The sequence below is a fragment of the Simochromis diagramma genome, unplaced genomic scaffold (assembly GCF_900408965.1).
Source record: "Simochromis diagramma unplaced genomic scaffold, fSimDia1.1 OVJJ01000685.1, whole genome shotgun sequence".
In the NCBI taxonomy this organism is placed as follows: domain Eukaryota; kingdom Metazoa; phylum Chordata; class Actinopteri; order Cichliformes; family Cichlidae; genus Simochromis; species Simochromis diagramma.
The window spans coordinates 7,250,941-7,278,132 of record NW_024387477.1 but is presented as its reverse complement, the minus strand read 5'-3'; the positions used below and the strand labels follow the sequence as shown (position 1 = coordinate 7,278,132).

General features: G+C 41.7%; 2 protein-coding genes across 5 annotated transcripts in view; both read right to left on the bottom strand.

Annotated features, from left to right (window-relative positions):
* Positions 1–3,400: 3,400 nt before the first annotated feature.
* Positions 3,401–15,195, bottom strand: LOC120724340 (melatonin receptor type 1B-like). Its single transcript, XM_040016493.1, has 2 exons — positions 14,149–15,195; positions 3,401–7,062 (listed from the first exon to the last, which is right to left on the bottom strand). Exons 1-2 carry the CDS (start codon positions 14,339–14,341, stop codon positions 6,197–6,199), a joined length of 1,059 nt encoding a protein of 352 aa, XP_039872427.1. The 5' UTR covers positions 14,342–15,195; the 3' UTR covers positions 3,401–6,196.
* Positions 15,196–21,304: 6,109 nt separating this feature from the next.
* Positions 21,305–27,192, bottom strand: part of neurl1b (neuralized E3 ubiquitin protein ligase 1B) — a 28,474-nt gene continuing 22,586 nt past the window's right edge. For all 4 annotated transcript variants that reach the window (XM_040016087.1, XM_040016088.1, XM_040016089.1 and 1 more), the window contains exons 4-6: positions 25,645–26,385; positions 22,583–22,708; positions 21,305–22,192 (exon numbers count right to left, since the gene is read on the bottom strand). In XM_040016087.1, the coding sequence (XP_039872021.1) occupies positions 21,945–22,192; positions 22,583–22,708; positions 25,645–26,385 (1,115 nt within the window). In that variant the 3' untranslated portion in view covers positions 21,305–21,944. The remainder of the gene's footprint in view (positions 22,193–22,582; positions 22,709–25,644; positions 26,386–27,192) is intronic.

Sequence of the window (27,192 nt, the reverse complement as noted above, 5' to 3'; positions counted from 1 at the left end):
TTGAATTTGAGTTTATGCCTTGCTCCACTTGGTGCAGTTGCACAGAGCTCTGAGAGATCCGCTAAAAACAAGGCAAGAAAACCGGTGAAACAAAAAAAAAACCCAAGTTATTTACATATTATCTCAATATTTTACGCTGTAACTTAGCTCTAAGCTTACCAGACCGCTGATATCGAGCTGAGACTGAGCGCTGCTCAGAAAGCCCACGTGACTCATGCGGGACAGAATCACATGTGAAATTGACAAAATAGAGTCATGAGTTATGATGGATCGTGTAGCATAAAGCGGGGTGGGTAGACCATGCTGTCCTTGAACATAACAGAAAGAAAAATGTCTTCAAGCTTTTGCCCTTCATATTAAATCACAAAGTGACAGGCACAGCGGGGGGATCACTTCAGCCATTCATCCCAGATTCTGGATTCTATTACGGACGTTTCTGCTGAGTAACATGAGTTATGACACAGTCTTTTCAATCAGTCCACTTAGTTTAAGCACAATTATTATTTTACAAAGACGCTCTATTTTAAAATGATCTAAGATGGTTAGACATATTAAAGTAGTAAATCAAATATCAAAGAGACTGTGTAAGTGATTGATATGATATGATTATTACCAGCAGTGACGTACAGAACTGATAGCTGTACATGGTGTATATAGATGAATAAATCCATAGGTATTTATAAATGACTTACTAAGGAGGATTAATGATATATAAAGGATTATTTAAGCACTCGCTACCTTACTAATGCTTAATAGTGTTACATTATTATAAAGTCATACCATTATTTTTATTATTAGCGGAAGCTCGACCTGCATGCAGTTTTTGCCAGATTTGCATCAGATTCGTTACAGTTGAGAATTCTAAAGAAAACATGTAATTGCTAATAATTTGGAACCATTCAAAATGTAGAATTTTTAACTTGTAAAGTGTAAAGTGTAAAATGTAACAGTAACAGTCCATCAGCCGTTGTACAGCGATTTACCTTGACCATTGTAGACATCCTTTCTGTTATTTATAACTTGATTTAGCTGTAAATCATAAGCCTACATCGCTAAATTACTGCTAAATTTGATTTTGAGAACAGTTTAAAGCTGTGCATTTCGTATGTGCAGCTATATATATATATATATATATATATATACATATTATAGTCATTATAGTATGATTTAGAAATATTTTTAAATGGTGCTTTAACCCTCTGGATTCAACGAACACACCAGTGCATCCAAATCACATCACTGATTTAAGACAAGCGTGTTGAAAGCGTAGGCTTCAAACTATATATCAATGTCTATGCATATTGATGTATGCATAGACATTGATACAGTGGGGCAAAAAAGTATTTAGTCAGCCACCGATTGTGCAAGTTCCCCCACCTAAAATGATGACAGAGGTCAGTAATTTGCACCAGAGGTACACTTCAACTGTGAGAGACAGAATGTGAAAAAAAAATCCATGAATCCACATGGTAGGATTTGTAAAGAATTTATATATATATATATAATTTATATATATCTATAGCTTAAATGTTTTGGCTAATGTCTTTTAGACTGATAAGAGCTAATCAGCAAGCAAACATGTTTCCAGAGTGTCAGCAGCATTTTGCGTCATATTTGTGGATGTACCCAGTGTACTCTCTGCTCCACTCAGTATGTGTCACAATAAAACAGATGCAGACACGTGGACTGTAGGAGAAAAGAGACAGGTAAAATGAATATAACTCGACTTGACAATCAATTGTGACATTGCTGTAAGTGTAATAAAAACTTACTGAAAGAGTGTTAGTGTGCGTTGATGCTTGGCTTATAAAGACAGGTTTCTTTTTTAGGTTTTTTTTTACAACTATCATCTTGCTGGCCAGTGCACACCAGGCACTGAGGTTTTAATGTCCACTGACTTTTTTTTCTCTTGTGATCTGCTGCAATAGGACTCTCTCTGTTTGAGACCTGCATTATAGTTTAAGTACTTTCCTCAGCACTGTGGATGAGTGCTGTGTCGCTACATGTAACAATAAAACTTAAAGGGGAACAGTAGAGTGGGCTGAGAAAGAATTGGTAAAGCAGGGGAAGCTTGGCATAATTATGCATATATAATCATAAAGTGAGGTAAATGTGCAATGGGAGTGCAAACTTTTAGCTTTATTTCAAGGCGTTTAACAAAAGCTTTGCCTAAATGGTTAGAAGTTACACCCATTTTCATGTTTAGTCCTCAAAGACTCAAAAGTAACTGGACAACTGACTGACAAGCATTTTCCTGGCTGGCCAAAGCTTGTTACCTCATTATTCCAGAATAAATTGAGTAGATAAAAGATCTGGAGGAGATTCCAAGTGGTGAACTTACCTTTAGTAGCTGTTCCTGGAGCTCTCAATGCTATCAATGCCAAGTCCAGAGGGATGTCAAAACAACTAGTGCATGATACTAGAATTGTTTCTCTGGTTAAGAAAAACAACTTCACTGCATCTAGCCAAGTGAAGAACACACTCTAGGAAATTCGCATATCGTTATCAAAGTCTACAGCGCAGAGATGCCTTCATGAAACCTTCATGAATGGTAAGAAGAGAAAAGTGTGGGGAAAAAGAAACAGCTCATACTTATCTGCCAAGCATGCCGGAGTCAGTTTTATGGCATGGACATGTATGGCTTCCTGTGGAAGTGGGCCACTGGTGTTTATCGATGCTGTGATTGCTGGTAGAAGCATCAGGATGAATTGTGAAGTGTACAGAGCTGTACTCTCTGCTCAGATTCAGCCAAATGCTCCAAATCAAATCAGACAGCACTTCACAGTGAAAATTGATAATGACCCAAAGCATACTGCAAAAGTAACCCAAGGGTTTCTTAAGGCAAAGAAATGGGAAAGTTTTTTAATAGGCCAGCCAGTCACCTGATCTCAACCCAACAGAGCATGTTTTCAGTTATTGAAAACAAAAATGATGTCATAGTGACTCACAAACAACCGCAACTGACGGCAGCTCCATAAAGGTCTGGCAGACTCCAGACAGTCATTGACTGGAAAAGACTTTTTTCAAGTATCCAAGTATCAAAAAACATCCTTAGATTTTAAATTATGTTAGTTTGTCAAATTAGTTTTGAGTCTCTGGAAATCAAATCTTGATAGATTGGAAATCCACCGTGGTTGTGTACCAGTGTTGTGTCCGTACGCAACAGACAACTTAGAGAAGAGCAAAATTCATTTTGTATAATAAATTACATTTTGTATCTTTGTTACTAGCAGCCTTTTGGAAGAATGCATCATTTGTCCCAATTTCTTTACTTGAATCTATGAAAAGTCTCAAAGATAACCCAGCTTGACAGTAACAAAACAATGTTTTTGCACCAACAAGGTGATTCCCAAAGAGCTATTAGCCAAAAACTGTGGCATATCTCAGCATGTGTGAAGTGTGTGCTTAAAAGATTTGAGGAAACTGGACAAGTGGAGGATGAAAGAAGTGTCAGGGAAAAAAAAACCTACATCCAGCAGATGAGCAGTATCTGAAAGTCATGTCTTTCACAAATACGAAAAATCCTGCAAAGGACCCTTCAGCTGATCCACCTACTGTTCGCTGAAGCCTCATCAGAAATGGTCTCAAGGGAAAGGCGTCTGTCAAGATGCCAGTCTTCAGTAAGAGGGGCAGGGAGAAAAGGCTGAGGCATGCCAAATTACACAAGAACTGGACTGAAAATCAGTGACAAGAGGCCATGGATTGGCCTCCCCAGAGCCTGGACCTCAACATTAATGAAGCAGTGTAGGATCATCCTGACAGAGAACAGAACAAAGGTCAGCCAACACCCAAAGAGGAGCTTTGAATGTCCTTCAAGAAGCCTGGAGAACTATTCCTGGAGACTACTTCAAGAAATTACAAGAGAGATTGCCTAAGAGAGTTCAGGCAGTGTTGAAGAATAAAGGTGGTCATACCAGTACTGACTTTCAAGTTTGTTAAATTGTATAAACGCTACTTTTGTCTTATGTACTGTATTTCCATGTACCTGTTTCACATGTTTCTCATAAAATGAAAACAAATGACTCAAGACTTTTTCACACTCCTGTAACTGTGTCTCATTTTGATGGACAGAGATTGCCTGGTGATGCACTTTGTTTATGTCACAGTGAGCAAAATCTGCAAATTGATTTAAAAAAAAAAAAATCTTGGGTATTTGCCTTGCTCTTTAACAGTGATATGATGCATAATTGGCTAACCAGTGTGACGCAGTGATCAACCTTTCTTCTTTAAGCTCTCTCTCTTTATTAACCTTTTGTTTCAAACAAAATGTGACACTATTATAAGACGCCTTAAGGGGACAAGAAGAGAAAATAAACAGCACAGGTTCAAAAGAGCAGAAAAAGCAGAGAATGAAAAGTAGAAGGTGAAAGCAGAGGGAAGAAGGGTGACCAAGCCATCCGTCTGTGACTCTTTGGTTCCGTAGTGAATGCTGTCATTTTCCCTCAAGCCCCTTTAGTCACTCATCTGTGGCCGACCTTGCGCTGCCATGTGGGCTGCTTCTTTTCTTCCACATCACACACACTGATTTGTTAGAAGCAGAATTGAACAGTTTTGTGTCATTTTGCTGCTCCTGAGCGAGTTGACGCCGCCTGGCTCTGTAAGACAGCTCGAGTGCTGAGCCAACATCCCTCATGAATTCAGATTCCTATTTCTGCATCTGTGATCCTCCACTGACGATTTAAATTAGTCAGACATCAGGAAAACTATTCAAGGTTAGCTGCCTCAAAGCACAGCAGAATGCAAAAGCTGGACAGTCGACCTGTAGATAAATGTGAAACATGCCGGTGATATTTACAAATACCGAGCTACACATGTGTAATTTCTTTAATATTCCAGTAACAGTGCATCATATCAAAAATGTGTCACATTGACATCTCGGAGCCTCCCTGTGAGGTGAACTGCTCAGAGTTTGTTTGCTGGGTGGAAGTTGTGCTGGGAGGCTGTCAGAGCTCATCTTGGCTGGGGTGACATGTGCTCAGGCACCCTTGCACTATCACGAACTACATCTCCTCTTTCCTGATGCTTATCAGGTCCCCCAGGCGTTTTATAAAGAAGAAGCCTAGCTTTGTTTACCATTTGTTCTTCCTCATTGCACAGTCTCCCCAATCTTTAAATCATTTAGGGTCTAAAGGGCGATGCCCAGAGCTTTAAATGTCCTAGTCTGATAGGCATATGAATGCAATGGTTAGAAATAGTTAATAAACAGTCGTGTTTGACAAAGATCTGCCAAAAAGCTATGAGAGAATGTTTTTCAGACAACAAGACATGCTTTGTTGCATTAACAAATAAAAACCCATTGTGATATACTTGCTTTCCCCCCTCATTTCTTCAATTATAACTGGAAGAAAAGCTTCCAAAATTTGTTCCACCGTGTCATTGCTCAGAAGATGAACCCAAGGGTGAAACAGCATCACGGTGAATTAATAAGCCAGTGAAACTGAGGCTGAGATGCTCACTCAGGCTGAAGAAGAAATACGAGGTTTGAGTTAGACTGAAACTGAAATGTGTTTTGGAATTGGCACCTGCCCCAGTTTTAATACTCTTGAGTCACTACCATCCAAATAAGAGCATTAAGTCTTTGGTAATTGATCCATAAAACAGCTTGTTTAAACCTAAAATTAGATTAAGGATTCTATTGAATGAAAATAAAACCTTGAGGCTTTTCTATCATTATTACTGTATTTAAGACCCCAAAGACACTGTGGCCATAGAAAATACATTTATTTCATTATCACCATGGTGCTGACATACTCGTAATTGTTCTGTGCAAATAGGCAGTGAGTCATTCTCGTACACGTGATATACACATGCTGGGACTTGGCTTTAAAAGTAGGTCCCTCACCCAAAGAGTATCGGACCTTAAGTGTTCGTGAAAGATTTTGAGAATTTAAGAAAATAATTTTCACAGCTGGCCACTATATACAATCTGAATGTTCCCAGTAATTTGTTCTTTCTGCACTTTTTCCTCCCAGTTTGTTAATCTGTCTTGAAACTCACTATTGAACACAGAATACTTATAATTATACAATCAATGTTTGTTCTCAACAGGAGTGCAAAGTGTCCAGCAAGCTGGAAGGAATATGATGGCAGCAGTGTCCTCACCAAACACAAATGCATCTTTACAACATGAAAAAGAAACAGATCCTGAAAAGGCACTCTGTGAATCACAGGACACATCCATGTTCCCGGTAAAAGTTCATACATCTATCTCCGCCACATTATTGTTTGTTATAGCTGGTGAAGGCTTGCTCTTCAGTCCCTCTGTGGCACATCTTGAAGTTTCCGTGAGGAGCAAACGAGGAACGCAAAGAGCGAGGAGAATGGTCTTGTACTCTTTGCGGAAATTTTGGTTGAGCAGTCCATATATGATGGCATTGAGGCAGCTGTTGAAGTACGCCATAAAGTAGCTTGTGACAAAAAGCCACTCGGGTATGTTGGGTGCAACCTTCGGAGGATTTATGGCTACAGCCAGGCCTATGAGGTTCAGGGGGGCCCAGCACACGGCAAACAAGACAAACACCATAAACATAGTCAGGAAGTTCCTCACATCACTAGGTTTCAGTTTGGTCCTTTGCTCCGGTTTAACTCGGTGTTTCACCTGAATGACGAGCACCCATATCCTCATGTAGCAGTAGGACACCACCAGCAGAGGGATCAGAAAATGAATAATCACCACGGAGATAGTATAGTATGAGCTAACGGTCTGAGCAAAGGTGCAGGAGTAGATGCGAGGGTCGTACTGCAGTGAGCCGACGAAGAAGTTGGGGATAGTGGCAATGGCGGTGAGTAGCCAAGTAAGACCCAGGTAGCAGAGCGTGTTCCTCAGGCTATACAGACGATCGTAGTGGAGACTGTGGCAGATGTAGCAGTAGCGATTGATGGCGATAGCCGTGATGTTGAAAATGGAGCCGATAACACTGAGGCCCATGATGAAGCCGCTGACCTGGCAGTGCAGGTCACCCATAGTCCAGTCATTGTGAAAGATGGCTGTCAGGACCAGTGGATAGGGGTACAGCGCCACCACCAGGTCTGCCACAGACAAACTCACCACAAAGATGTTGCCTAAAGAAAAAGAAAAAAAAGGAGGTTATGAAAACTGACAAAATGTGACCAAAAGAGAAGGTAAAATATGCAGGATCATGTTTGTAACTTTGCTTATTGGGACAGTGGAGGCTTGACTGTGACTTTCCCTTGATTAATAATGTGTTTCATTAGTAAACAGGGTTTTTCTCCTTAATCTAACCATGTAGTTTTAGCATTTTAGCTAAACAAAGAGTGATAGAAAAGGTCAAATTCACAACCAAAGTCAAATAAAAGTGCAAAAAAGCAGCGATACATGCATCTGGTTTTTGCACATTTCCCATGTTAGGAAACCTAGCTAGAGAGGTATCCAGGTGCACTGGGAGTTAATGCTTAAGGGGTATAACCCTTCATGCATGAAAACATGATCCTGATGTTAGTATTTCATGAGCTGGGAGCAAGAATCTCTACATCCTTTTCATACTACATTATTTTTTACTGCCTCAATCTGGATCCAGGCCCATACTGAATTCTCTGTGTATGCTAATGCTGCTAGGTGTAGACGAGCGGTCTAAATGGGTCCAGCTGGAAAAATATTTTAACTACTAGGAAGCTGATTGCTGTGAAATTTGTCACACTGCGATATTTCCTAATTGGCACTTATTGGTCATTATATTAGGCACACCTGTTCATATGCTCATAAATATAAATATATGGTCAATGGCAGCAACTACATCTACACATTTAGACATGGTCAAGAAAGCTGCTGACGTTCAAGCATCAGAATGGAAAAGAAAGGCAATTTTTTGATGGTGTTGGTGTAGTGGTGTGGGGAATTATTTCTTGACACACTTAGTGCCCTTTAGTGCCAACTGAAAATCATCAAAATACCACAGCCTACCTGATTATTGTTGCTAACCATGTCTTTCTCGTTATGAGCACAGTGTGCCATCTTCCGAAGGCTGCTCCCAGCCATAACGTTCCATGTCACAAAGCTCAAGTCATCTCAACTGGTCACTAGAGCTCAATCCAGCAAAGCACCTTTGTGGAACAGGGGATTTCTATCCTGAATCTGTGGCGCTATCATGTCAATATGAACTAAAATCTCTAAAACTAAAATGTTTCCAGAACCTTGTTGAATCTATGCCACAAAGCATTAAAGCAATTATTAAGACAAAATAGGGTCCAAAGCTGTACTAGCAAGGCATTCCCTAGTGTATATATTTTTTATTTTAACAAATATTCGGTGAATTCTCTGGATATTCATGTCCCTTGCAAAGACTAATTATAACTGACTTTTCATGGAGCCCCATCATCAGCTCAACCTATTTTGTCCTGTACTTTGATTAAGCCCAGATTTAGTCAATTTAGCTAGTGTGAGCAAAAGGTTATCTCCCTATGGGCAGGTCCATCCCAATAATATGCTCTTCGCAGTATAATAATGCTTCCTCGCTCCTGGGAAAATGCAGTCACATACTTAGAACGCAGTTAAAGTACATATCAACAAGGACGCGGGTGGTTTCGGGGTCCGATTACATTCAAACAAGCCCCCATCCTCCCGAGGTCAGAGCTGATTCTGGTGTGACACTGGATCTCCTCAGATGACATGAGTTATAGAAAATGACATGTGATGTTGTTACAGTGCAGCTGTTCTGGGTGGGGAAGAATAAAACAATAAATCAAATTGTAAAGTCAGATAAGAAGACAGATAAGAACAAGATACGCTGGAGCCATAACGCAATTGCGTTGGTTTTGCAAAATAGGGATTAACCTCGTGTGAGGTTAGAGTAAATGTGCAATATGTTAAGGACAACATAAAGCTGTTGTTTTGCAGCCAATAGATCGAGTTGGTCCATCTTTTTTAGAGATTAAGCGCTTTAGTGTATGTTAAAATGCTGAGTGACAACTTATGAAGCCAGAATGTAAAAGGAGCAAAGCTCTTGCTTGCTCAGGCAACAGCTGAAACAACAGCGCTGGAAGTGGATTTGAAACATATGTGGCCATCAATCCGCATTCAGGTCCTGTTGTAATCTCTGCACGCCAACATGGCCGCGTTATGTTGTTTAGCAACCGGGCTAATTTCATTTCACTCCTGGAACTTTATTCAAACGGTGTGCTAACGAAGCAGACAAAACAAACAGGGGCACAGAACATTTAAAGTTTCATGAAGAAGAAAATCAGATGGTTGATTTCACCATTTCCCGCCGATCTGGAGTTTTTACAGACAAGTCAATTTTCCAAGTCACTAAAACGGCACCAGCCGTCGCTCAAGCCTGCTGGGACAAAAATAAAACGCATTTGTTCTTCATCCTTGAGTCAGCTCAGTGGGCAAATCTGTCAGATTGCATTTGTGATGCTCCCAGTGCTCGCTCTGTGCTCTTGTCATTGTGCAGAGGTTTGATTCCTCGTTGACATCACACGGCCCCTCCGTATGTGTGTGTGTGTGTGTGTGTGTGTGTGCCGGCTGGACGGGGCACGGTCCGGCCAGCTCACTCTGGCTGAACCCTCTTACTCGCTTATCATCAGGAGGATGAGGTAAGTGCTAAAACACCGCTGAGAGGATCGCTGTGGAGCGGCCAGATGACTGTCTCTGTTTTGTTGGCATCGATTATTCAAACCCTGGACGAACCATTACCTCTCTACCTCGGTTTAATTAACCGACTTGGCCGGCGATGATGCTCATGACACCCAAACTCACAGCACTCAAGACCGCTCTGTCAAACAGAGATGTTCACACACGGATACGAGAACGGAGTCGACGTCTTTGGGAGCTATAATTACCAAGTGTTGAATAGACCTTAACCTGAATGCTGATTGGTTACAGGCCATTAGGGACAGCTGACACGCAGCCTTCGACTTGTCCTACACCGCTCGCTCTGCAGTGATCTGATTTTGCACTATGCGCGCACAAAAAACTTGTGAAACAAGCGAAATGTTGCATCAGATTAACTGAGACTTCTGTCCCGAGAAAGCCGCGCAACCGCCCAGTGAATTTCCCCAGTGTGAGACTCTGTCATATTTTTCTGGTGAATGAAACATAAATTGAAACAGCGCATCACAGGGCACAGTGTCAGAGAGAAACTGGATATTTGTCATCGCTTCGTTCCAACCTGGCGGTTCAGAGTAGTAAAACAACGTGGGAAATAAAACAAAAATATATATATATATATATTTAAAAAGAGAGTGTGTGTATAGTTACGTTATGAAGATGCGGGCAAACGCAAGCAAACAAACCGCAAGACAAAACAAAAAAGGGCTGCCGGTCGATTTGGTTTTCAATCTCACTGCTACGCATGTGAATCTCTGGGGTGCGTGTTCCTATTTCAAATCCACCATCTGTACCCCATCACTCTCACTGCTCATACTGGAAACTTGATTTACTAAGCTTTAATTCACCCGACTATATTTATACACCTTCCGAGGAATTCACCAAGACATGCAGAAGGGTTTGGCAGTGCCTGAATCCATCTGAATGTCAGCAACGCAAGGCTTATTACTGCCAGAGCATACCCCGAATATAATTGCATTCAACTTAGTAAGTCGTAATCATAAATAAGCAAGAATAACCTTTTGGCAAGGACACGGGCGCTGATGAATTAGTAGTGGCGACTTCGTGACCTCGTTTTCGTGAGGCTTTTCTGGCCAGAGAGGCCCCAGAATGAAACTTAACATTAAACTGACATGAGCTGCCTTTTGGTGATGCAGCCTGCTATGAGCCTGGTCAAAACCATCATCATCATCATCATCATCATCATCATCGCCAGAGCCCATCTACCAATCACAGCCCGTATGTCTGAGATAGGAAAAAACGCAGCAGCCTGGAGTTGAAAAGGGCATAAAAGAGGATCACTGGTACACAAACATCGTCCAGTGCAACAGGATTTCAAGGTAGGGTGAAAAGTGGTCATTTTAAAGAAGCCTCTTCGTGTCCGAGATGGATGAGCTGCAAATATGAGATTACATTTCCAGGTGTGGCTTAGCAAGATGATTAAAATAATCTAACAATGCCCCACGACCATGCTGGAAAACTTAATATCATCTGCTCGGGGGGCATGTTTAATGGAGCGTGCTAAGTGATATTCTCCGTGGATCTGTGCTGTCAGTTTGAATTGGGTTCTGGTTTGAGTCACTCAAGTCCACTGACTCAATTAAACCCACCCACCCCTACTCCTGTGGACGCTGAAGTGTCTAGGTTTTATTCATGACTGTGGAGCAGCTGAGGAGGGTGCAATGCATGATTTAACAAAAACTCAAGTCCATCTACAACTCTCACTACCCCCCCCCACGACCTAGAGTTCGCACGGCACGGCAGGGCGCAAACTACACGCGCATGCGCAGCGTGGGATCTCTTCCTCCATCTACTTCCCTCTCATCCTTTTCTTTTTCCAACCCTCTTTCTCTCTCGCTCTCGCTCTCTCTCTTTCTGTCTGTGCCGCACTACTCTTTCTCTCTCCCGAAAGCATTTTGTGAGTGTATTTTTAGTATCGTTAACCCCCAGTGGAGAAGCGTAGTGTTAACACCCCATTGGCAGTCCTATAAGTGCCATGCTGTACACTTTGAGGATCTGGTGGATACGCCCTGTTACATTTGCGCACTTTGAAAGACCCCCTGGAAACCTGATACAAATGAAACATAAGGTACCAGATCTCGCCCCCAAGATGTTTCAGCACTTAGAATGTGAACCTCGTGCTTCCATGTACATGACTGCTTGTTTTTTGTTTTTGGGTGTGTGTTGAGGGGTTAAATGGTGGAGAGTGTGTGTGTGTGTGGGGGGGGGGGGGGGGTATATCGAGGAAGCGTGCAAAGCGAGTGTGTTGAAATGAAACAGAGCGGAAAGGTCCTGCTGCTGCTGTGTGAGGAAGCAAACCAGCTGTCTGAATAATGTGTAATGGAGAGATGAGATAGGATGTTTTCAGCACCCCGCCTGACACATCTGTATCTGAGTGCGTGCTTTTATATATGTATGTAAACCTTAAACTTACACTCCTTGCGAGGCCTAAAGAGTGACGCTGCATGCAATCGTATATGCAGGCCCTGCGCAAACAAGCAAACAAGAAGGGGCCCGTGTATAAAGCTACAGCTGTTCTTTAGCTGTATCCATGCTTCCCTTTTGGAAACTGTACAATTAAACATTCATACAAAGCGAGCCAAACCTATAAATAGCTTGTTAAGAACAGAGAGGAGATTGTTGATAGGCTAACGGCAGCAACAATTTCAGTCACATAAGGACACACGTGGAAAAAAAAAAGCAAAGCGATAGCAGGATGGGCTCTGAGCTTCCACTGGAGTTTCAGGTTTCTATTCATACATGTGAACAAACCGAGCAGCACAACTGTGGGGAGGACTCGCGTGTGACTAGATATGTCAGCAAGCCCAATTAGAGCAGGGGAACATCGACGCGAGGTCTGTAATCAGTGCAGTGCGCATGGTCCACCAGCCTAAGGTGGACTCTTGAACAGGCCATTTAGTCCTGGCCTGTTGTTTGAGATCAGTGGACTGTGCCATTATTTATTTATTTGTCTTTGCCAAGCAGATAATCAAATTATTCTCCGGGATCCTCAACTTCTTGCCAAAATGGCTTTGGGCTGCTGTAAAACGGGTATGTTATGTAATGTATTTGAAATTGTAATTAAAGCCTTGTTATCCCCAACACTGACCTAATCCCGCTGCCTCATTAGCATGCTCCATTAGCATTTTGTTGTGATCGCAAGGTTTACTGTGTTTTCTCGCTCGGGCTCAGAGGGCGTCCTTCGCTTTACTTTGAGCTGCGGAGCTGCTGGGTATAATTGCCTGGGTGCACGCTGCTTTCTCCTCCAGACCTTTAAGTTCAAAAGCAGCAGAGTATCAGATGCACCGCGTGCTCGTTGCTCTCTGATATGTAGTCAGCCTCTGCAGTACATCTCGATGTTCTATTCTGCACTTTTTATTTTTAGTAGGGACAAAAATCACGAGATCCGGTCAATCAAAGCAAAATACGCTCCTGTGTCCACGCATCTGTTGCACAGCTGCCTCTCATGCCATAAACTCTGTAGGGTTTCAGGATCTTTACTGCTCAGTCTGTCCTGTGGCTGAGGAGGTGGGTCGATTACTGCTCATGTGTTTCTATGCCACACAATATTGGCTACTATACAGCTTTTACAAGTTTATTTACAGAGAGACACGACAAACTAATTATGACTGCCAACATTTACTAACAAGAGACTATTATTTGTCATCCAAGAAAAAAGTGGGAGCAAATCATGAGAATATCTCTGCATATCATCTTTTCATTTCCAAGAAGAAGGATGTACTAGTTCTTTGAAAAGTTTCTTATTCTGGCTGATTAATGACGGGGGAACTAAACCCTGCTCCCCCACTTAGATGAAAAGGCACCTTGAAGAATATTGGTGCACAAAACATAAAATGCAACTCATTTAGTCCACTGGGTTATGAAAACAGACAGTAGGAGACAAACAGCGCCAGTCACTGGAAATGACAGTGGCTTCTCAGTGGCCATTAGAAACTGCAGGCTACAAGATAAAAGGGACAGCTGAAAGATAATGCTACTATTGCCAATGAGGAGAAGGGACACAAAGGTAGCCATGATAAATGTCAGCTTTACCTTCTCTCTGCTGTCTGAACATTTCAAATGTAGCCCACAAAGGATGAGGAGGAGGGTTGTGTGTGGCATGAAATGTGTGCAAAGCAACAAAGAAACCATACAACGGTGTCTCTCACCTTGGCTGCTCATCGACACCTGATATAAGGAGGGATGTGATTTATCAGGGATGGAGAAACCAGCAAGGTTACAGCCAAATGGAGGGGAGAGTGTGTGCCATTATTTATGAAGAGATATGAAGGCAGGCAGGCAGGCATGCAAGGCTGTGGAAACTCTGTCACAGTGAGGCTGGAGGTCCACTTCAGATAGCAGTTTGATTGTCATACAAGAGGGAGGGGGTGTCACAGGCCACACAGTGCATTACATAATTTTAGTTATGAGTGAAGGCAGGAAAGAAAGCTCACTGAGAGAGAAGTTGTTTTGCTTTGCTTGATAAATTCAGCTGGTAAAGAATTCACATGGGTTCTTTTATTTTGAATAGTTAGCATCAATATAAGGAATAACTTCCTGCAATCCTCTGTGCGTCTCACCTGGGTTCCGTAGCTTTTTGTTCCTGTACACGGACAGGATGACGAGGACGTTTCCCAGGATGTCTACCACGATGGTGAAGATCAGCACGCTGGCCAGCGCAGTGGACACTCCAGCCGAGGTAGCGCTCAGCCCGCAGTCGCTCTCATTCCGCAAACAGCTCGAACCGTTCACATCCTTCTCCTCTACATCCATCTCCTCCACCACCTCCTCAGGATGCAGCTGCCATGGTGGGCTTACAAGTGTTCAGATGAAAATTTAAAATAAAGAAGAAGAAGAAGAAGCACAAACCAAAAAGGCAAAATGACTTCACGGGAGGGAGTCTTGAACTTATTTGCGCATGAAACCACACTCCCCTGACTGTGGAGTACTAGGAGGCTGAGAGGACGCGAGTCCTGACATGATCTTTAGAATAGTCACACGCTTCGCGCATCCTAGGGGGAGTAAGGAGGTGAGAAAGGTTGGGAAAGCTCGAGTTTCACGGCGGCTCTGAGTGCGGTCAGTTACACAGGCTCCTGCTGCGCGCCGCTCCATTCTGACAGGGTAGCTCTTCCAGGAGGCATGTGAGCGCTGTCCTGTGCGTAATGGAAATCCGAGGATGCAAAAGCGTGTGCGCACAGAGCAACACGGAGCCTGATGGCTCTGAGAGCACTGTGAGCAACACAACCTGCGTTCAACTTAAATACTGAAGCTCATCACTTAAAAAAATAAAAATAAAAAATCTGCCAGAATAAAGACTGGGGTCTGTTTCAAAATCTATAAATATACTCTGCCTCCTTAACCGCTGTGGTGTGCCATTCTTGCTGAATAACAACTCGTGTGATCCAAATGGAGACGCGGGCTGTGGAGAATCGTGGCCAGGGCAGTGCTGCTTATTTTCTAATCTGAAAAAACGAGGAACTGTGACTAGCATATTCATCGTGGAGCCAATGTGACACATGATTTGTAAGAGCCTTTATTGTGAGAGCATCCAGAGGATCGAGAGAACATCCATGTGCATGGAAATGGCGCCTTCATGTGTCCAGAAGACATTCTTACAGTCAGATGCATACAGAGAAACAGAAGCTAATGATTTAATCATATATATATATATATATGCATGCAGCCCTTAGTTGCCCAAATCCATTTGTGACATCCATTTGTGCATTGACGTAGCCTACCTATGTTATAGTCTAAGAGCTCTATAGAATGTTCTGAAGAGTATCATAAAAGTGGAATGAATATATATAATGTATACAAAGTCTCACATTTGGTCACATTTCCCCTGCAGTGCACTTGAATTTGTGTCCCTTTAGATGTGGAGAGAACGGGTGCAGTTTGCGATCAGTGTGTCTGTACGCATGAGGTGATCACAGGATGCCAGAGGGTGCAGAGTGGAGGTTTGAGCAGCTGAGGCTGAGCTCTGTCCTGACCATACGCTGACCACACAATGGCAACTCTTCTTGTTTTTTCCAGCTAAGGAAATATACATGACGTCATGTTTTTCATATTTTCCACTTGCATTGTATTATTTTGCTTTTAAACCTGTATTATTGTTTACGCTGATGCATTTTACTGCCTAACTAAGCACTGGAAGCCCTCTTACAAATTCTGTCACCGCTATTGGTCCTCTACAAAACCAGTAGCAGAGGCATTTAGTTCATGCACACACAGAGACCTGCAGCACCAAATGTTTTTATCACAGAACAGTCTGTCCCACCTCAAGATTATAATTAAACTAATCAGTAGCTTTTGGCTGTGGAGCTCCCCTCACTCTCCTCAGCTCATTCTTATTCAAGGTGTGTCGCTTCCATCGAAAAAAAGACCTCAGATATATCGTTGCTACGTGACTGGCCTGGGGAAAACCGTATAGCTCATATAAAATGCTGTGTGACTCACCGCACATGTCCCCAATCTGCTGCCAGATGCGAATCAGAGTTCAAAGTGACGGATTTATGAGCAATGCCCAAAACAGCACAAAAGTTCACTCAGCAGCTACAAACCTCCTGAACAGTAAAAGGACAACAAACAAACAAAAAAAAACTTTATAAGCCAAGTTCCTCAACCAAAAAAAACTTCTCACTTCTGCTAAACCACTATGAGATGCTCCGAATTTACAGTGTACTGCTACACAAACCTAAAGTCTCGACTACCAATCAAATCCACATTTTGCATAGTTTCCCTGCTTGTGACAGAAAATCTCTCATGACAGTGAACTCAACTAACTACTGGCTTAATGGTGGGAGTGGCAGGGATGAGGAGAGTGGCTGCGGTGGAAGTCAGCTTGAGTTAAAAAGGCTGCTGTTCTACATTTCTTCAATCCACAGGCAGCTAGCTCTTCAAAATGGAACAATCACAGCGCCCCACCTGCTTCAGCATCAGACACACAAACACCCACGCACTCTCAGTGAGAAGGCGAGAGAGATCTACGCAGATATAAAATCACAGCATCTCCACACCTGTGAAATGTCAGTCAGTAAGGGTTGAACAGATTGTCAGTCTTTTTTAAACCCTTTCCTATAAGTAAAATTCCTGAAGCGACAAGCAGATGAGGTGTTCAGCATCTGAGTCAGTAACACAAAAGGAGTTTCCACTTGGGGTGGATGGGGACAAGATTGGACCCAAGGTGCACTTGGAAACATTGCAATCTCAGTAAGGCCTCGGCCTTACTGAGGCCTCTTTCTCAGTAATCTGAGATCAGTAGGCGAGGCCGTTATCAGTCCACGGTATATCCACTACCTCCAGTTATGATATACGCACTACCAACCTTCTGTGCAGTGCCTGTACTGGCTAGTTTTGCACTGAACTGAATGTGTCAGCTTGATGCAGCGGCAGACTGAAAGTACTTCTGAACTGACAGTTTGCATCAGCGTGAATGTTGCAGGTATGAATGGTGATGCTTTTAAGCCAACTGTGAAGCATTTACTTAAAAGAAACAGACCAAAAATGCAGACTCAGTGGAGGGATTTATACTACCCACTTTTATGATAATGTTTTAATAATGCTTTATATCCATAGATGTGAATAAATCTAGGATTCATAGCTGAAAGTATTTCAAATTCCTAAACATAGAGGCTTTGTGTCTCACTTGCACTGACGTGAGAAGCTCCCAATATGATGCTGCTGAAATTAACAATGATGTCTCAGTATGGAGACTCTGAGTTATAAGCCTGAACTATATCTGTGTGACTGCAGAAAAAATTGCCCTAAAAGTGAAAGAAAGAAAAACATGTTCTCCAGTGGTCACTTACGGTAAATATTTGCTGCACTTAGAGACAGTGCACAAGAGAGGTGAAGAAGAGAGTGTAGGCAGGGTGGAGTAGGTGGAAACAAGTGTCAGGGGTGATCTGGAACAGCAAGAGCGATAGGGAAGGTTTACAAGACTTTACTGAGACCTGCTGTGATGAAAAAGAGGAGCTGGAGGTGGCAGAGTTGATGATGTTAAGGTTTTTATTGGAAGGGGTTCCGCCCTCCTCTAATGGACAAGATTAGAAATGAGTACATCATAGGGACAGGTCAGGTCTAGGGCAGTTGGAGGCAAAGTTAGAGAGACATAATATTGACATTAAATATGGAGCTTCCAGCCAGGAGGACATGAAGGCCAAAGGGAAGACTCCTGTATGTAGAGAAGGAAGACATTCGGAGTGTTGATGAGTCAGAGGAGGATGCTGGAAATAGGATGAGATTAAGGCAGATGATCTATGATGACCCCTAAAAAAAGCAGCTGAAAGTGGAAGAATAAGAGAGTGGCTGTAGGGTCAGGTAAAATGTAATAAAAATGTCAGGTCTGCGGGGGTAAAGAGAGGGAATGTGACTATAATATGCACCATGGAGCCAATGTGACACACAAAATATTATTGGCATCAACTCCCCAAATAAAAGTCAGAGAAGCTGACACTGTGGACTTTCAGGAGTCAGACTTGTTTTCATCCCCAAAAACGCTTCAGGCTCTGCAGCAGGACTGATCAAAGCAAGTTTTTGGTAATCTGTTTTGCTTGACTGTAAAAGTCATCACATATTTTAATATTCTACAGTGTCATTCATTATAGAGGAGGAAGCCAAAATTCAGCCTGGAATAAAAGGTTCCCACTACCATTAAGAGAGGCCAGGCTTTAAAAAGACAAATACCTCTTTACAGTCTCTCTCTCTTTCTCTCCACACACACACACACACACACACACACACACACACACACACACACACACACACACACACGTTGGGGGGTCATTGTCCTGATGAAAAATAAATGATGGTCCAAGTATATGAGATGGGATGGCATGTCGCTGCAGCATGATGTGGTAGCCATGCTGGTTCACTGTGCCTTCAATTTTGAATAAATCCCCAACAGTGTCACCAGCAAAGCACCCCCACACCCTTACACCTCCTCCTCCACGCTTCACTGTGGGAACCATGCATGTAGAGACCATCCGTTCACCTTTTCTGCGTCACACAAAGATACGCCAGGAGGAACCAAAGATCTCAAATCTGGGTTCATCAGACCAAAGCTCAGATTTTCACTGGTTTAATATCCATTCCTTGTGTTTCTTGGCCCAAACAAATCTCTTCTGCTTGTTGCTTTTCCTTAGTAGTGGTTTCTTAGTAGCTATTTGACCATAAAGGCCAAATAGATGTGTCTGCTACTGGAACTCTGTGTCACATTTATCTGGGCTCTAATCTGAGGTGCTGTTAACTTGCGATTTCTGAGGTTGGTGATGAATTAATCCTTAGCAGCAGAGGTGACTCCTTAGCCCCTTTTCCATTAGTACCGTCTCAGGTCGACTTGGCACCATTCACCACAGTTTTTAGGGTTTTCCTTTAGGTTATAGTACCTAGAACTTAGGGTGACCAAATTTGATTTCCAAAAAAAGAGGACACTTGGCCCAGTCATGAAGAACTTTAACTGTTTGTTTAAAGAAAACTTTAACACATTTAAACGACATCTTCTCTGTGCGGTTAATGAATGGTGAAATAAAAAATGTCATATAGGCTTTTACAAGTCAAGAAATGCAAAAAAAGATGACCGTTAGTCACCCTACTAGTACCAAGAAAGTTTTTTAGTACCTGCTCACCGCTGCTCGGTTCTAAGTGATATGGGCAGGTACTAAAGTGTGACATCATCAGACTGCATGCCACCGATTGGCTGATCAGTGGCATCACTCGATGAGTCATGAGAAGGTCTTGTTCACAAAAATTAAAACCCCCACTTTTTAAAACCCAGCAACAGGAGAAATGGCTACAAAAACAAAACAAAAGAGTGTCTTGGTCTTCCTTTCCTGGGCCGTCCTCATGTGAGCACATTTCAGCATAGCTCTTGATGGTTTTTTCAACTGTACTTGTGGACACAGTCAAAGTTTTAGCAATTTTCCAGGCTGACCAACCTTCACTTCTTCAAGTAATGATGGACTGTCGTTTCTCTTTACTTAGCGGTTTGGTTCATGCCATAAAATAAATCCTACTATTGTCAAATAGGGCTGTGAGCTGTGTACCAACCTGACTTCTGCACAACACAGCTGATGGTCCCAACCCCATTAAGGAGGCAAGAAATTCCACAAATGAACCCTGACAAGGCACACCTGTGAAGTGAAAACCATTTCAGGTGACTACATAATGAAGCTCATTGAGAGAAGGCCGAGGGTTTCCACCACTGTCAACAAAGCAAAGGGTGGCTACTTTGAGGAATCTAATATATAAATATATTTAAAGTTATTGTTATTTCCATATATCTTGTTTCATATCATCTATCTATCTATCTATCTATCTATCTATAAATGTAGATATTTTGTGTATTCTAAAATGCCTTTATACTTTGAATATACCCTAACCATAGCTTCTCTGTCTGGTTTGATCACTGGTTAACATATAGTTGCAGCAACATTAGCTTTTATTTGATGTGAGCTGCTTGACTGTAACTACATTCTCTGGCAACTTCTGAGAAAATCATGAACAATTGGCCCAACTTACAGCATTTGATTTTCAGCCACTCCAAAACAAACCCACAACCATAAACCCATAAACTTGTGATTTTTAAACTATGAGCTTCTGGCTAACCACTTACCAACAAGGTTCATATTTATATACCCATGACAGAGCTGGAGAGTAATTAGCATCTCACTGATGTCATGTCCACAGTATAACCACAGCATGTATTTTGATTTGACTCAGAAGGGGAAAAAGAATGAAGCCTCATTACACATGTGCTGTTCTCCAGGCTTTCTGAAGTTTTTCAAAGTTTTTCTTTGGTTCCTTTTTCGCTCGTTTTCTGTCCAGTCCTTCTACCTGACCATTTCAGAGGAATGTTTGGTTTGGTTTCTTAAGGCACCACACACTGACCTGTGGATCAGTCATGAAAAAAGATGCAATAAACTCAATGGATGAACCAGTGTTGTGTCACTCAAAGAACCAATTTTAAATAATATAATTTGGCCTTTGGCAGCACGGTAGAGCAGTGGTTAGCACTATTGCTTCGTAGCAAGAATGTCCTGGGTTCATATCCACCATCTGGCCTGGGCCTTTCTGTGTGGAGTGTGCATGCTTTTGTGTTTACGTGGGTTCTGGCTTCCTACCAAGACATGCGGTGAGCGCGGTTAGGTTAATTCTAAATTGCTTATAAGTGTGAATGGTTGGCCCTAGCGATCTGTTCAGGGTGTACCCTAGATGGGACAGGATAGATAGATAGATACCTCTACAGGCACTTTGTTGTTAACAGTCTGTCGCAAAAAACACAGTTTGTTCCAATTTGTTTAGTTGAAGGTACAAAAACTGCCAAAGACAGTTTGACAGACATAAAACTGTACTTTTACACCAACAAGGTGGTTCCCAAACCTCTACCCCAGCCTGTTAGAACTGTACAAGCTCTGCTTTTGCCTTCTGTACTGTGTTGCCATGCATGTTTAAATAAATAGATTTATAGCAATAAATGACTGCACCTACTTCCCATTTTCCTAGCAAAATATAAAGAAATTAGGGGTGTCTCAAGACCTTTTGTACAACAATTTGTAAAATCATAAAAATTTCTATATACTATAAATATTTCTGCAATATTAAACAATAAAAAGTATAATGTAATGCTATACAAAACTACATTTCTACAAACTGAACTCTGATTACACAACCTCATCAGATCATGGGTGCTTTTTAAAGTTCTGTATAAGTGTTAATAAGAAAGGCGACACACTTAAACACACTTAAATCATTTTATTAATCTCACGTTGTGCAAAGCCGGGTCCTTTCTATTACACTTTTCAAACATTCCATTCCAACACACTCATATATACTAGAACCTTCTTTCTACCTACTACTACAACTTTTATTGCATAAATTCTGTGCCCTTTCCCACCACAAACTTTTAGTACTGTACATTGGAAATATGGCTAGGATTGTTAGTATAATTACTTGGACACATTATGTGACAAAAATCTAAGGCACTAGAAGTCATAGACGATGGTCCGCATATTCTGCTAAAGCACACATAATTCTAGGACGATGACGATGACAAACGAGATATTCAGGAGAGGCTTTTTCTGCTCAACGAATAGATGTGACATCACATGGGAAATACAAAACGGGAGCACGGGTTTCATCTCTTCTTTCATAGCCAGAACCCAGGTGCTCATGTATGGATACTGTGTATTAAAAATGAGCCTCAACACAGTTCAGTCTGTCTCAAGATATAAAATCTGATAGGCACAGTTATGTCCTAGTGTGGCTAATCTCCAGTTGGGATCAAGATCCATGTACACGTGTACAGCAAAGCCTGAGAAGGAGCAACAGGTGGTATCCCACAGCGGAAGTCACCTCACCTGTTTGAACTTTTGAGCCATCACGGCCGATATGTTTTGATAACATCTTTGATAGGCCTCCGGCATATCGGACAGCAGGCATTAATCTGTCTTTTCAACTTGAGCCCGCAGTCGTTGCACAGGCACATGTGTCCGCAGGTGTAGATAACTGTGTCGACCTCTTGGTCAAAGCAAACGGTGCATTCTCCGTTTTTTCCTGCAGAGGGCAGTTCTGAGGCAGTGAGAGCCGGAGAGGTGGGAGGACTGAGAGGCGAGCTGGGAGCAGTCACTGGAGAAAAAAGCAAGAAAACATATGTGGGTATTTTAAAAAAGAGCAGACACGGGTGCATGCAGACAGATACCTTTAGGTCATGTTGTTATAGGAAGAAAATTGCAGGTTCAGATCAGCACTACTACTGCTTTTATTCATTTGTGAATGAGTTAGTTTTATGTCTACTTTTACATGCCTTTTTAATTTATGAGCCAATCTTAATCTGAGACCTAAATATTTGCTAAATTATCAATGCTTAATACAGCAGCAGAGTTTACTGGGGCTTAATCAACTGATTGTTGGTTATACATAATACAAGAACCCACACAAACCCTTATTACAGTGATCTTGAGAGGGTTTCAATATACATTGTAGCCTTGGGTATGTTGTCAACATTTGGCAACTTACCCAGAGAGGATTCAGAGGCAGAGGAGGATCTGTTGACACTGAATGCCAGGTCTGAGTCACTGTCATCTGGGCTGCTGCTCTGTGAAGTGGTGGGGGATGTAGAAGGAGGACTGGACTGCAATGTTCCTGTGTCGCAAATATAAATACACGTGAATAAACTCCATATAATGTAGTGGCTTTTAAAGGTGAGCTGTGTAGCTGGTATGTTCTGGGGCAATGTGCCCTTGAAATGTTTGACAGTAACACTAGAGATTTGGGATTTATTCTGACCATGTCTAACCAGTCAGATTAGATATGCACGTGTCCTTTGTGGACTGATTTTACTTTTTCTTTTAGGAGAAAATCGGGCAATCAGAAACCGTTAAAAATGAGACTAGGAAAGAGAGGTCACAGCTCAAGGCTGAACAAGCTCACATAGACGTAAACTATTCAAATGCCTTCAAATTCCTTCAGCCTGGGAAAAAATGAATTGTAGGGGCTAGAATAGACTTTCATTATTTTAGTACTAAAGCAAAACATTTTACAGAAATATGCTCATTTGTTTTGTGTCAAAGAGATGAATATGAAGATTGATGCCACTCTTATTCTGTACATTACATAAGCTTGTCTCCACATATACAGAACTGCATGCCACAGACAGTATCACTGTGCACAGAAGAAGGTATCACATAGTTTTTTTTTTTACTCTCCCACACTCATTTTGTTTGGAGATTATAGGGCAGGAACTATAGACTTACTGTAGATTCACTTCCCTCTCTGCATGGATTTGTTCATTAGTCTGCTTGTTTCAAGAGACATGTGACTTTAAAAGTTGTTTCCTTTTTAAACTTTAAACATTGAGAGTCAGTGAAACAAGTAAGGACATGCTGTTGGGGGATTAGCTGGAAATCCACTCAGGCCAAATGAATACGCTTACAAAAAAACAAAACACGGGAAATGACACATGCCCAGGCTAAAGGCGTAACCTATTTACTGAGTGGGAAAACAACAGGCAACTTCTCAGTCATGACTGAACAAGAGGAATTTTGATCACATGATATCTCAGTTATTTTTGTGCCTTCTCTTTAATGCAGTTTTTTCAAACATAATGTAAACAAGTTTATAAAAGAATCAGACCAAAAATTCTTAGGTAAAGTAATTCAAAGCTAGAGTGTACCAAAGAGTCTTCTTGTCTTTGATTACAATAGATGTGTCTTTTGCTAGTAGCAGCTAATATAAAACTGACAAGCTTAGCAGGTGGCTATCTGCTACACTGCACTTGTAAATGGAGTCCTTAACCATTTTTTGGAGTTGCTGTTGATGTTTTGTGACACAGTTTTAATGCAAATTCCTCACTGACAATATGCCCAGCTGTGGAGTTATTTGTGCATGTGAACAAGACTTCAAAGGTAATTATGGAGTTCCACAGGGTTGTGTGCTGGGACCACTACTTTTTATGTTATGAGTGCTTCCTTGAGACAATATTATTAGAATATATGGTATATATTTTCTTTGCTTAATAGACGATACCTGGTTTTATTTATGTGTGACGTCAGATGACGAATCAAAGAAATTAGTTAATCAACAGGCGCATTTTAAATACATAAAGGACTGGATGTCATGTAATTTTCTTCTCCTAGATTCAGACAAAATTAAGTCCATCTTTGTCCTTCTGCGTGCGCATTAAACAAATATGTATGACTGCTTTCATTCAAATGCACAATATCTCTAAAATTAGAAACACCGTCTCTTAGAGTGATGCTGAAAAACCTAATTCTTGCACTCATTACTTCAAAGCTGAACTGTTATATTTCATTACAAGAGAGATCATATTTCTCCGATATTGGTTTCTCTTCGCTTGCTAAACTGAGAACTGAAGTTAAAACTCATCTCCTTACATACAAAACTTTTAAAAATCAGGCCTCATCATATGTTGAAGACCTCATGATACCATTTTATCCTAATAGACCAGTTCATTCTCAGAGGGAAGGCTTATTTATGGTTCCTAGAGCTTCTAAAAGTAGAATAAGAGGCAGCATTTTCAGCTATCAGGCCCCTGTCCTGTGGTACCAGCTCCTAATTTGGACTCAGGCAACAGGCAGTTTTAAGATTAGGCTTAAAGCTTTCGTTTATAATAAAGCTTTGAGTTTGGGCTGAATCAGGTGACTCTGAATCATCCCTTAGTTATGCTGCTATAAGCTCAGGATGTTGGAGCTATTCTCCTCCGCTTCCCATGTGTTTATACACCAGTGCTGTATGTCATTAAATCTTCTCTTCTCTCTCCAAAGTGTGTTTTTAGTCCTGTCTCCCTATGCTGTCTTTTTTTTTTCTTTCAACTCAACCCCAACGAGGCATGGCAGATAGCTGCCACTCCCTAAGCTTGGTTCTTCCTGTTAAAAGAGAGTTTTTTCCTTCCCACTGTTGCCAACAGCTGACTGATTATTAGAATTCTGCCTCTAATATTGTAGGGTCTTTACCTTACAATAGTGCCTTAAGGTGACTGTTGTTAAGATCCATAGACATATGGATACCATAGACGTATACCTTGCTCACCAAGCTTGCTAATATTAGCTGATAACTTCTAACTTAAAATAATGTATTTCGTCTAACCCTGGGTACTGCTAAAGTCAGGGCTGCAAATGCATGCTGGCAAACAAACTAGTGAAGTTGTGGTGGGCAAGTCCCTACAGTCTATGGTAATGTAGTCTGAAACTGGCAGCCTCAAAGAGATGAGGAGTAAGCTACAGAGGTCTGGCAACTTCTTTCAAACTCCTTACCCTTAGATATTTATTTCATCTGCATGCTAGTAGCCCTTAGCCTTGAATGACACTGACTCAAGTGACATCAATTGAGGCACATTACGAAACACTGCAATCTGTTTTATGTAATGCAGTGATATTACCTAAGACCTGTAACTTTTTTATTTAGTACTTTTTGTTTTTCTTTCTGGTTTTCCTTCTGATCTAATTGGACTAATTACCTTAATAAAATTCAAGGACATTGGGAATTACAGTGAAAAAGGAATAATAAATATCGGGGTTTGATTCTTGATATCGATTGTGTGCTGCTTTAAATACACGTACCAAGTATCCTGAGTCTGTTAACAGCCCCATGCAGGGTGAAAAAGGCCCACAGGACCTGAGAGGAGTCCACACAGATCAGCCTGCCACGTCCCACTCCGTTCACCCCGTGGTGCACCTCTCCACTGGGCAGCAGACTGAAGCTGAGCACGTCTCCAGAGCAAGGCATCGGGAAGACCCGGTGCACCACCCAATACTCTTTGCGGTCCAGAAGAACTTCAGGGTCTGCTGGCAGGTCCCCAGCATGTAGATTAGCTGGGTCGCAGGATGTTAAACCAAATGACAACGCCCCAAAGTATGGCAGGCCCAGGTGGCCAACCTCCACGTACAAAGTCTCACCCACGTGAAAGGGCCGGTCAGTGAACACCAGAGTCCGACTGCTGTCCAGAAAATGAATGCAAGCAGCTGAACGGTCTGCAGAGAGTATTACATCAGAGCCACGGATGAGGTGAAAGTGCAAATCATTGTCCAGAGGAGAAGAGAGACCCCGGACCACCCTTGGGACAATGAATCCAGTGGAAGCAGATGAGGATGATGTGGAGGAGGAAGAGGTGGAGGAGCAGCAGGGGATGAGCTGAGTGTAGTTATTGAGCTGGAGGTTGGCCATCTTGGCAGCAGCCGCCTGGTTGTTTTCCAACTGATTGTTGCTGTAATTGGCTGAGTCGTGGCTACTCTGGGGGAGATAGGCACTCAGACGGGCCGCACTCAGGCAGCTGGATCCCACACTCTCAGCAAACGTGCTGTCTGTGGTGGAAAATATGGAAAAGCAAGTACGTGACTTGGACATAGAATTACATGATTCTTCCCAGATAAGCTCAGGTCACTTCCTTTCTTGGTGTTCCTTTTCTCTTTGTTCTAGGAATGCCTTTTCATAGTAAAACTATGACATGAAAGCAGTAAGCCCTGGGATCCTATTTGTGCTGCAGACACTTTGATGTCTTTGCAATGTGCTTTTTTAGTTGTTGTTGTTTTTTTTGGTGAGGTAAGCACCCAATAATTGATCTGATTATCACATACTGTGGGAATTCTTATAGGAAAACAATGGTAACAAGGCCCTTAATACAAGTTTGACTTTTTCAGTTGTTTTCTTTCAAGCAATAAATGCTTCAAAATAAAACAACAGAAAATAATTAGATTTAAGATTTCGAAATCACGCAATAATTGGTATTTTTAGCTATAAAGAGAACAAACAAAAAATAATAACAAATAAATGGACCTGTTTCAGACACATTGCTCATTAATAAACAACTATGAAAAGTAGTACATTAAGGTTTTTGAGGATTTCCTGTATTTTTTAGCAGTGCAAAGCAATTCTCGCCTTGAGCATTGTGTTAAAAAAAGACAGAGAAAAAAAGACATGTTGGCATCTATGACATTTCTGCAAAAGCACTTCTGTCTATCCGTGGTGGTATTTAATGCTTATTCTTACCGTTGCTGACAGCAAGCAGCTTTGAAATAAGAAATCAAACATGACTTTCACACAGTAAGCAACAACAGTTTGCTGACATCCTTTCTGATAAATCCTCTTGACAGACACTCCAAAGAGAGCTA

Coding starts and splice junctions, on each gene's coding strand:
- LOC120724340 (XM_040016493.1), bottom strand. CDS start 14,341: ATGGATGTAGAGGAGAAGGATGTGAACGGTTCGAGCTGTTTGCGGAAT. Junction 7,063..14,148: donor CAAAAAGCTACGGAACCCAG/GTGAGACGCACA, acceptor CTTTTTCTTTAG/GCAACATCTTTGTGGTGAGT.